This window comes from Leptodactylus fuscus, chromosome 4, assembly GCF_031893055.1.
Source record: "Leptodactylus fuscus isolate aLepFus1 chromosome 4, aLepFus1.hap2, whole genome shotgun sequence".
NCBI lineage: Eukaryota > Metazoa > Chordata > Amphibia > Anura > Leptodactylidae > Leptodactylus > Leptodactylus fuscus.
This window is the reverse complement of record NC_134268.1, coordinates 115,500,228-115,512,573: the sequence shown is the minus strand read 5'-3', so window position 1 is coordinate 115,512,573 and position 12,346 is coordinate 115,500,228. Positions and strand designations below refer to the sequence as shown.

Genomic DNA, 12,346 nt, shown 5'->3' with positions numbered 1-12,346 from the left:
GATAACATTATTTTCTTATGTTTATCCTCCTGGACTTGTTTTCTATATCTTCCAGTTTTAGATCCAAAGCCTCAAACTGTTATGCATGATCATCAAGATGTTTTTGGTCCTCCTGAAGGGCATCAGCTATTTCATCCATTCTATTTTAGACCTCAGAGACTCTCGTGTCTAATTTGTGCATCGGTTTTGCAAAATCTGCAACTGCTTTATACAGCTTTGTTGAAAAAAAGCAACAGCTGTTTAATTATTGTATCTGTTTAATTCTTGGAAAGAAAATAGTAGGATCCTTAGTAGCTGCCCCATTATCAGGTGGGAGTTCTTGCTCAGAAGCAGTCAAAGATTTAGTGCTACCACTCGGGGATCTGTTATCAGCCATACTAGAAGGACACGGCATCTGGAATAATTCTGCATGGATGTCACGGTGAGGTATGTCTGTGTGTTTACTTTTACACTTCCGTTAGTCAGTCATCATGACCCAGTTGATAGAAAGTGGGCAAAAATCAAATGGGACCTTAATGGATAGTAATTGTGGGTTTTGTTGCTGATGCACTAGCCAGGCATCGATATCATAATTGGTTATTGCATTGTTTATTCCTAGGAGCTCTAGAGTAGAACATCAAATAATTAACCAGCAGTTTAGTCCATGCAGGCAGTAGTGTAATACAAGATTAGAAAGCCTAGTTCATGGCTTAACCATATCAGAGGAGCAGCGGGTAAGCAAAAAATGTGAAGAAATGTTGAAGCTTTGGTAGGGAATTGAAAAGCAGGCCTGGTGCACAGTTTGTGATGGGACCCAGGAAAATGTGAGTCCTTCTGCTCTTCCCAGAAGCAGATACAATAGGTCCAAGAGGATGCCAGGACAGGGGAAGGGGTTTGGGAACCCTTGTAGAGCTGAGAAAGTGCTACTGGATTGATGATGGAGGGCAGCTTTGAGGAATCATGGCCAGTCACAGCATTTCCAGTTTCAATCTGGAGTGTAAGTAAGGTCTCTGCTTCACCTGGGAAAGTAGGCTTCAATGGAGGAACAATGAGCAACATTGCAAGGGATCTCCGACAAGTTATCACGTCACCTGATCACAGTGTAGAGTGCGGAAGTGTAGAACAATAACACTTTTTATCCTTCCTCCTCTGTTCCACAGATCCTGTCCTCTCAGTCTAGAAGTTACACTGCACACTTTGCACTGCACTGCACACCTTAGTATCTGTTTTTTCATTGATACTGTCTGGTGACACATTCATAGACCTTTAATTACATAACCTTTTCTATCAAAAGATGGCTGGACCATTATAGCAAACAAGCCCTCTGACCTCTTGTGTCCCCCTATCTCCTCACAGAATGTAAGGTCTTGTGAGCAGGGCCCTCACTCCTACTGTTTGATTTGTTTATTTCTTTGTCACATTGCAATGTCTCATATTGTCTGTTCATGTGTCCTCTGATTTGTAAAGTTCTACAGAATATGTTGGCACTATATAATTAAAGTTATTATTATTATCATTATTATAGTGCCCCACTCCACACACCATGTCCCCAAGGTTACCTGGGACTCTGGAATAGCTGTAGCCTCCTCTATGTATGTGATACCTTAAGGCATCCAACAGCAGAGTTGATGAACGCACATCCACTTAGGGTCGTGGCTAGTGACACTCCCCATTATAATCTTTTTTAAGTACCACTATAGGCCAATGGACTACATATATCAATAGGTAACAGATCAGCATAAAAGTTAGACATTAATATGGGGCCACACGGTGGCTCAGTGGTTAGCACTGCAGCCTTGCAGCGCTGGAGTCCTGGTGTTCAAATCCCACCAAGGGCAGAAAACCATCTGCAAGGAGTTTGTATGTTCTCCCCGTGTTTGCATGGATTTCCATCCCATATTCCAAAAAGACATACTGATAGGGAAAAAATGTACATTGTGAGCTCTGTGTGGGGCTCACAATCTACATTTAAAAAATAAAAGTTAGACATTGAAGCTTAACTAAACTTTGGAACGTGTTGATTTTCTTGTAGCATTTGTATCATTAATACACATTGAACAAATTTTGACCCCTTTATTTGAAATCCTGAGCTTCTTTATTCTTTCATTTGTTTCACTATCAATATCTGAGCGCTGTACACTCTTTCTCACTGAAGCACAGGAATACAGACTCTTGTATAATGCAGGGAAGATGATACTCCTTTTTTGTTTACATCTTCTCAGATATTAATATAAAGGAAAAAATCATGAAAAAAACATAAAAAAAACCTCCTATTTACTGACAAAAAAAAAAAGATAAAAATCATTTGACTAATCCAAACAATATGATGTTATAGCACTTACAAACCACATTTACAATAAAAATGGAAAACGTATCCAGTTGTGAACTTGGAAAAATAGAAGTGGAAATTCATAAATCATAATGTTAACCACTGAACAAAATCAGTATAGCGAAGAAGTGATCTCTGTAAGGATTTAAATAATTGTATTGCACATGAATGTTATACAGTATTTGTAATGATCTTAGTTACTGCTTATTTTATTGATTGTAAAAGACCTAAAAAGCTTTTTTTTAGAAGATGAGAGGAAAAGGCGAAGGCCCCATATTGCAGAAAAACTGCTTTTTTTGTTGCTGATTTTGCTTTGTTATTTTAGAGCCAAAGCCAGGAGTGGATTGAGTAGAAGAAAGAAGCATAAGTGTCTTTATCATTCCCATTCCTTTCGTGGGTACTCCTATGTTGGAAAACAACAAAAAAGCTGCTTTTCTGCAACACGGGGCCTTATAATTCCATGACAGCATGGAGCAGCCCAGTTGGTATATGATAGCTAGATAATAGGACAAACACATCTGTCTAACCTTACCCTTCCAATATTCACATTGTAACTTTGCTGACAACACATTTTAAAACATCAATTTATTGAAAACTCATTTTAAAATGCTGAGGGTTGAGATAAATATCGGAAGACAGCTCAATAATGAGACATTTTTCATGAAAACATACACCATTCAATACATTGAGATTTATTCTATCTTATCAGTAACTTCAATGGATTATCTGTTATTAGTTACATTTGTCAAACTAATTTCATCTGATAATGAATGTAAAGGACTGGTACGTATGATGAGTGTTTATTGCCACATACGATACTATACTGACTGCTTTTTGCTTGCACGAATTCGAGAAAATTTATGCTGATATTTGCTAAAGGATAAGACATATTACTACATGTGACCAACTGTGCTTGTTATCTGTGATGCATTCCTTGTGACATATTTCTGTGAAGACAGATTAAACAGAAGAAGATCACAGCATATATCATACGTCCTACCCTGACCCATAAAGCAGAGAGAAGGTTCGGAATAATTTTCTGTTTATATTTTTGGTGCTTTAATTCTACCACCAGCAGAACATAAAGAAATATCAAGTCTATTCCACATTATTTCTACTGTCAAATAAATATGCAAATTTTATTCATCAAAGTACTGAATTTATATTGTCTGGCATGGCTTTAGCTCTCATCATTGGTAATGGCATACTATGCATTTCAAATACGGTATTCTACAGTTTTGAGAACAAATGGCATGGAATGAACATAATCTATCTAGAATATAAAGTGGATGAAATACAAACCTGAAATAATAATTTGACTATTATTCTGTTTGAGTGCATGTGTTATTAAAACAAGGAACCATGTTTTATATGGTGAAACATTTCTAAATAGCTGTTTCTTCTTGATTCTAGTTAACTTAAGAAAACTTCAAGAAACTATTCCATATATACTGTACATAGCGTACACTGATCAGCCATAACATGAAAATCATGGATACACTAAGTAAATTGAATGGAAAAAGCACATTTCAAGCGGGGTATATAGAAAGATAGCAGTCAGTTCTCAAAGATAATGTGTTATAAGAAGGAAAAATGGATAAATGGAATAATCCAATGATTTTGACAAGGGCCAAAATGTGACGGCTAGACTGTGTTAGATTATCTACAAAATGTTGGGTGTTCCAGATATGTAGTGGTTAGATCAATAGCTACCAAAGGAAGAAATTTGCTGCTTTGAGGTTTAAAAAGGAGATACATAAAAAACAAGGGGTCTTAATGTTATAACTGTAAATGCGTAGAGGGTAATTAATGGAGAGGATGATATTGCGGGTAGAAATGTACTGCTAAGAATATGTCAGCAAAACTGTCTATTTCGGCCAAATGTCCCAAACTAAATGCATGTTGTTTCTCATTTTTCCAAATTACACTAGGTTCACACTAGTTTTCAACTTTCATTCTTCGGGTCTACTTGGGAACATGCAGAACAGAAACTTAATCCACTTTAAAAGCAGTTACCCACCCAATTTCCTCCCAACAAATGCGGAGAGAAAAGTGCTGCTTGCGGAATGGGGGATGGAAACTCCCAATTAAGACCAAACGCTAGTTTGAACCTATCCTTAGAAGAATAATATGATCACATACAAATAAAGCAAAGCGTACTGCAGTGTCATTAGATTCAAGTTAAAGACTACTATATTTACACAACAATTTCCATTGAAAAGGCAAAGCAAAGCTATTAGGCAAAGTACACTGTGTTGTGTATGCCGTACTTAATTGTTGATAGACTAAAACTATAAGAACAATTAACAAACATGTTGCTTACCAATGTCAGACATTTCTGGAACTGTAACAACATAAGGTCCATCAGGAAATTCCGGTGCATTGTCATTGATATCTTGAACTTTAATAATAAATTCAGATTCTGGTTCAAGAGGCTTCTCAGTTCTTCTGTCAATAGCTTGTGCATGAAGAACATAATGTGACTTTTGTTCACGGTCTAGACTTTTTGTTGCATGAATGTCCCCTGTTGTGTCATCAATGACAAATATTGTCCCAGCTCCTTCACCAGTTAATATATATCTCACAGATCCATCACCTTTGTCCGAATTTGAGTGCAACTGAAAAATAAATAGAAATAATGAGTCAATAGTGTGTATGTAATGATACAGTACATTAACATCTTATGCACATGAAGTATATTCCATAGATAGTGTTTATAAAACAGCACTATTAGAGAGAAACTCTCAGTATTCAGTTCTCGCTCGCTATGACGTCCCAGGTCCTTTTTCTTAGGCCACTAATTGGCCTCAATGATCACATAGAGAAATCAGACAAATTGTCTGGCAACTCTCTGAAGAGTTTCCGAGAGTTGCCAGACTATTTTTTTCTGATTTCTCTACTGTTGCCTTCACGTATGGAGTTTGTGAATGTACCGTGCACCCCAAAAAACCGCATCGGCAATTGGACATTCAAGGTGAGCTTATAACCAACGAAAGAAAACACCGGAGCATGCTGAAAGACTCCGGAGCACCAAGAACAGGTGAGTATGTTTTTTAACCACTTCCAGACTGTCCATTGGGTTTTTATTTCCAGAAGCTGGTTGCCTTGTTCTGCAAGGATGTTATGGTATGTCTGAGCAAATTTCAGCAGCTGTACGAAATCGTGCAGCTGCTGAAAGAGGAAGCTGGCTTTAACTTCAGCCACAGAGATTGTAGGTGGTAAAAAAATAAAAATAAATAAATAACCTCCCACGGACTAATTAAGACAAAAAAAAATATCCTGGACAACCCTTTAAGCCTCCTGAAGCTAAAAAGATCAACTGGCAGTTGCCACCAATCTTTAAGCGTTTCAATTGAAAACTTTAATATGTGTAATATATTTATTTATTTCCCGTTCATACCTCAACAGCACACAAATAGATTAATATCCCCCTAGGTACAATTAGAAGAGAAAGGTTAATAAGCTTTAATTAAAATTAATTTATTAATCGTGGACCACCTAAGGCTGGAGACACCACACTTTTATTTTATTGTCTCTTCAGGTACATAAGAAGAGTCCAGGTTTGACTCTTGAGTCCTTTTTATTTACTTTTATTTTTGTTTTCTATAAAACCTATCAGTGGCATAATGATCGTGGTTGAAAGAGGTGCGACCATGACAGGGCCTGGAGAGGTATGGGGCCTACGGGCCAGCTGGAAATGGCTGGGTCCCCAGACCATCATGATAGTGGTTGGGGAAAGCCTGGTTCCTCGACCACTATACCTATTGTTAATAGAAAGGGGCCAGGCTGGACCCCTTTTCAATACATACCAGCCAGGGAAGGTGACACAAAATCAAAAAATAAAATTTAGACTCGCCTGTGCTGGGCTCAGCATCCTCTCCAGTTACTGAGGTCTCACATGCCAGGCTTCACTTCTGGGGCCAGTGATTGGGCCCCAGTGGTCACATGAGATAAACGGTCATAATGATGTCATTGTGAACCCACGTGACCAATGAGGTCCAATCGCAGACCTCATGTTATGATCTGGGGATCTCTGGACTGGCCAGTGACTGATAAATTCTCAGTTGAGTGTAAGAAAAACACAAAAGAAAAACAAAAACTAGTGTAATGAGCAGTTTGGAATAACTTGTGTGTGATACTCCTAATCCCTGCCTTGCACACTAGAAGTAGCTGTGGTCCCGACTAATTGACCTGAGAGGGCGCAAACACAGACGGAGAAATAACTATCCTACAAGAGAAACAGAAACACCTGTTTCATATTTTGGAAGGAAAGGTAAGATACAGAGAAAAGCCCCCTACAGGTGTCTGACTGGACTGACGGTGAATATGAGAGAACAAAAAGTATAGAGGAGAAAATAAACATGAAACACAGAAAACTAACACTATGCAAAGGGATAGGAAAAAAAACTTAGTATCACACACAAAAAATCATACAAAAAGTCCAAACTTCCAAGCAGTAAAAGACTAGGGTTCACTGCACCTGGAATATTATTCTTGGAAATATGTGCTTAATACTTATCAAAACAAAGATGGTAGCAAAGAAGGAAGCAAGGTAAGCTGAAAGGGCCAGGATTCAGGCACAGATGAATGAAGCAGATTCAGGCAGACAGATCATTACAAGAACCTGGAGTTTAAGACCGGCAACTGACAGCATGCAAAGTGGATTTAAATAGTCATGAGCAGCAGTAACCAGAGTGGGCAGCACTCAGAACCTCCCACAGCCTGTAATGAGTTCTCAGCATTGCAGAGGACTTAGGGTCAGTGCAAACAGAGTTTTTTGGCGCTGATTGGGAGGCTTTTTTTAGAGGTGGATTCGGTTTCAAAATCAGCGCCAAAAAAACTCTGTGTGCACTGACCCTTAACACCCTTCAAAGGCAAAGACACACTAAAGCGCCGACCCACAATGTAATTCATTACGTGATCCATGCATGAGTGCTACCGCAGAAATCACATGCCCAGTATGAACATTCCCCTGCAGTGCATGAGATGATTCATGTCTTTCAGACACTCCGCGTCTGAACCTAACAGGCTGAGACTGCAAAGACCAGGTCATAATACCCCAGCAGACATTTGGGGCAAATAACCTGAGTTGCCAGAGAGAACCAGGAGGATGGGAAAGACAACCAGATGGTCGAAAGATGCCCAAGAGAGGTGAGGTAAGGTATAAATCCTTGTTAAACTGTGTGGGGGCCACTGTGGGCATATAATACTGTGTGTGGGATACTGATGATCATATAATACCCTGTGGGGCTACTCTTGAACATATAATACTCTGTGGTGGCCACTGTAGAGCATATAGTACTGTGTGGGGACTACTGCAGAGAATATAATACTGTCTGGGGGCCACTCTGGAACATATTATCCTGTCCTAGTATTGTTTACATGCCGGGTGCTGTGCGGCTCACTCACCATATTCTTCATAACTGCAATTGTGGGTACTACAGCTGTATCCTTTTCAAGTATCTGACATATCGCTGCAGCTCCTGTAACTACCACTATCAAGAATTCGCTCTAGGGAGGGCATCCCAGAGAAAAGTTTGCACCGGGGCCCACAAGACCTTAGTTACACCACTGAAACCTATGTCTGTATACTGGACTGTATACCATGAAGTATCTGGTCCTTTGTTCCAAAGAGTCTACACACTTTCATTAAGTTTAGGTTATTGTATGACTATGTACTTTATTTAAAGCACCTCATAGTGAATGACATTGTTTGGAAAACTCAAAGCTCCTCTGTGCATGTTAATGCAGATCATCAAAGCATCTCCTGCAGGCTTCTACTTGGCTTGTTCCAAGGTCCATATAGGACTGGGTTTCTATCCCTCTGCTTGAAGGTGTAGCAAGATGGTGTTGGGTCTTATTCAGAGCGTATACAGGGCCAGGTTCCTGTCCTTCTGCCTGAAGGTGTACAGAGCTGGACTTTGTTATGGGTTGCCCTACTAGATCCGCTTCAGGTGAACCCCGCAAAATATACTGTCCCTCTTCCCGAAGCTGTACTAAGATGACACTAGCACTCAGCCTTCCTTGGTACACAATTCATCCTTCTATCAAGACTTTCATGAGTGATACCTTGCATACATTGCTGATATCGGCTGTTATTAATCCTCAGCTAAGCTGAGTTAGATCCTACCTCTGGTGCCACATCTTGCAGCAGATTTATAGCAGAGAAGTCATGGACACTTCTGCCAGTGATGGTAAACTGACTTATGTCCAGGATTACCTACGTACACATTGCTGATATTAACTGTTTCCACTCAGTTAAGTTGTGTTCTTTTTGCCTCAGCTCCCAAATCTTGCACCAGATGCATTTATAGCAGAGAAGCCATAGCAGATGTACTAGGCAGTAGATCATCTGCCAGATAAGAAAACCGTGTAACATCTATACTTGCCTTTTGCAAGCTTTCTATACTTTGTTGAGATCAACTCTTTCTCAACTAAGCTGTGTTGGCTGGTTTGCTCTCAGGTATTAGGGAGCATAACATGTGTGGTCATCGATGGCGTAACGATTGCAGTACCACTGGGCCCTGAGGGGTACATGGGTCGTGCCAGTGTAATGACGTCAGCACACCCTAATTAGATGGCTGAGGCCCAATTACAGGCCCTGGCAGTTATGTCTGTGGCACATCACCTCAGTTGCAGGAAAAAGATGACAAAATAAGATACTAAAGAGAGCCAGACAGAGTGAAGATGCCCAGCAGAGGTGAGGCAAGGTAAGTATAAGTATTTAATTTTAATCACTTCCCCTGGGCCTCTACTTATCATACTCTGGTGTCTCAGAAGACGCCAAAGTATAATAATAGTAATGAATTGGAAGGTCGACCCTAATGAATATTCATTGAATTTTGTGAGGTTCATCTGAAGCGGCTCTAGGAGGGCTCTTGGAAACATTTTATACTGTGTAGATCCACTGTGGAGAGCATATTATATGGTGTGTAGACCATTGTAGAGCATATTATACCGTGTGGGTGGCCACTGTGTAGCATCTTAAACTGTATATGAGCCACTGTGGAGCATATAATTCTGTGTGAGTTCACTGTGGAGCATATTATACTGTGTGGGACTCCTTTACTATTTACATCACACACCATCTGTTTTATATTAGCCATGCACTATTTTTACAGGCTGTAATAACATTGCAAGGTAATTATAAAACAAATATTTTGCAATGTAAATAGTGAAGGGGTCACAGCACAAGCAAAAGTACCACAGTACCTTCAAACAGTTGATCAGCAAGGGCCTCAGGTGTTGGATCCCCAGTGATCTCTTATATTTCTTAGGTAGTTAGGACCCTGCAGATTGATAGTTTTTTGCAAGTTATATCTACTGAGATCCATCTGACTACCTCTGGTATTATAGAACATATAACCTGTGTTCAAATTGGGAAAAAAAATTAGGGGAACTCTGAAAAATCACCAGGGAATGTGAACTTTTGAACAGGGTCATTTTGATGTTTTTGGTTACGAGTTTAAAAAAAAAAAAAAAAAAAAAAAAAAAAAAAAAGAGAAAAAAAAACAGAATTTTGACAATAAATGGCTTCAACTAACCACTAACCATGAATGGAGAAGAAGTTTTGGTGTTATCATTCATACTCTATGAAAAAAGGCCAAAAAAAAACAAAAAATCTGCTGGGGTATACAAACTTTTTAGCACAACTGTAATAATTTCTGTGTCTTCACTCCTAGATATCATCTTTAGATAAGAGTATAAAGGAAGAAAGTGAACCAATGTCTGCGAATCTGCATTTTATCCACCTCTGCCAGAGTCTTACAATATTTACTCATGGCTTTTGACTGCAGATTGATGACAATGATATGGATGGTCCATATCAGTGTGCGGAAATCACATTTATTTTTTTATCTTGTATCTTTTCTGGTTTATGAATTGGCTCTCAGCCACTTTCCATGGTTTCAGATTTTTCTTCTTCTGAGGTGCTCTCCTTGTTATAGGAAGAAGAATTAGATGACTGTATGATCTGTATATTATAGAAATAAACCTAATAGCTATGAAGTCATGAAACAATGATATCATATTATGGACTACTTCTCTATTTTACTTTTCCAGATCAACAATCTATTAAGCATTCAACCAAATGAAACTCTGGAATACATCTCTGGGAGAAATGGCTACATGGCCAGATTTAAGAGAAGCAGTTTGATTCTAGAACAAATTTTGATGGAGTAGAAGGCATTATAAAAACAGAGAAGTAGGCTTTGAAGTGCCACCACCGATAAGGGGACTTCTGCTAGGATAGAAAGATACACCACCAAATTTACCATAACGTCCACCAGACAGACTCCAGATATTACAAGTCCATTACACAAATTTCCTGGAACAAGTCCCTCATTACTGAATAGGCAAGAGAATCTACTCCTGATTTGTTCCATGCAATACCAGGCAACAAGTGAAGACTTATCAAGGATGTAGCAGATCTGAACAAGTGTCTAATGGAGAAAGTCAAAATGAAGACAATCCTATCAGTTACAACACTTCTACAGCCAGATAGCTTTATGGCCTCTATACTCTTATCTGATACATACCTACATGTCTGGGTTGTCAGTTCTAATGTCTTGTGTTCTACATCACTTGCACTGTCTACAGCGTTTACGATGTCTGTAATAATGGCAGTCATTCTGACAGCCGGACTTTGTCTTCATTGACCCTTCACACTCCACACTTCATGTTTCTTGATCTAGGATAAGCCTCAACTATTGCAGTTCAAAGAATAACATTTCCAAATGTAAAATCCATTCTTAAATCTCACAGATGTCTTTCAAGCTATCCACAAAACACATGGATAAGAACTTTCAGATATTATCTCAGTTCACCTCAGTCAGACTATGAAAATTGTAGATTCACACTGAAGGCATCAAAACTATGAATTAACACATGAGTAATTATATACTTAATAAAAAAGTGTGAAACAACTGAAAATATGTCTTATATTCTAGGTTCTTCAAAGTAGCCACCTTTTGCTTTGATTACTGCTTTGCACACTCTTGGAATTCTCTTGATGAGCTTCAAGAGGTAGTCACCGGAAAAGGTTTTCACTTCACAGGTGTGCCCTATCAGGTTTAATAAGTGGGATTTATTGCCTTATAAATGGGGTTGGGACCATCAGTTGTGTTGTGCAGTAGTCAGGTGGATATTCCTACTGAATAGACTGTTAGAATGTGTATTATGGTTAGAGAAAAAAAAACAGCTAAGTAAAGAAAAATGAGTGACCATCATGAAATGAAGATCAGTCAGTCTGAAAAATTGGGAAAACTTTGAAAGTGTCCACAAGTGCAGTTGAAAAAACCAATAAGCACTACAAAGAAATTGGCTCATATGAGGACCACCCCACAAAAGGAAGACCAAGAGTCACCTATGCTGTGGAGGATAAGTTCATCCAAGTCACCAGCCTGAGAAATTGCAGGTTAACAGCAGCTCAATGCTGTTCAAACCAGGTCAATGCTACACAGAGTTCTAGTAGCAGACACATCTCTACAACAACTGTTAAGAGGAGACTTTGTGTAGAAGGCCTTCATAGTAAAATAGCTGCTAGAAAACCCACTGTTAAGGACAGGCAACAAGCAGAAGAGACTTGTTTGGGCTAAAGAACAAGAGTCCAAATTTGAGATCTTTGATTACAACCACCGTGTCTTTGTGCAACGCAGAAAAGGTGAACGGATGGACTCTACATGCCTTGTTCCCACCGTGAGGCATGGAGGAGGAGGTGTGATGGTGTGGGGGTGGTTTGCTTGTGACACTGTCGGGGATTTATTTGGGATTGTTTGGGGTGAGCTGGACCGCAGAGTGAAGGCAAAAGGGCCAACAAGTGCTAAGCATCTCTGGGAACTCCTTCAAGACTGTTGGAAGACTATTTCCGGTGACTACCTCTTGAAGCTCATCAAGAGAATGCCAAGAGTGTGCAAAGCAGTATTGAAAGCAAAAGGTGGCTACTTTGAAGAACCTAGAATATAAGACAGATTTTCCACACTTTAAGTATATAATTCCACATGTGTTAATTCATAGTTTTGATGCCTTCAGTGTGAATCT

At 39.2% G+C, this 12,346-nt stretch overlaps 1 protein-coding gene across 1 annotated transcript in view; it reads right to left on the bottom strand.

The window, feature by feature from the left end:
• The window catches only part of CDH18 (cadherin 18), a 551,467-nt gene that overhangs the window by 328,001 nt on the left and 211,120 nt on the right, over positions 1–12,346 (bottom strand). The window contains exon 3 of the mRNA XM_075270978.1: positions 4,632–4,926. Within this exon, the coding sequence (XP_075127079.1) occupies positions 4,632–4,926 (295 nt within the window). The remainder of the gene's footprint in view (positions 1–4,631; positions 4,927–12,346) is intronic.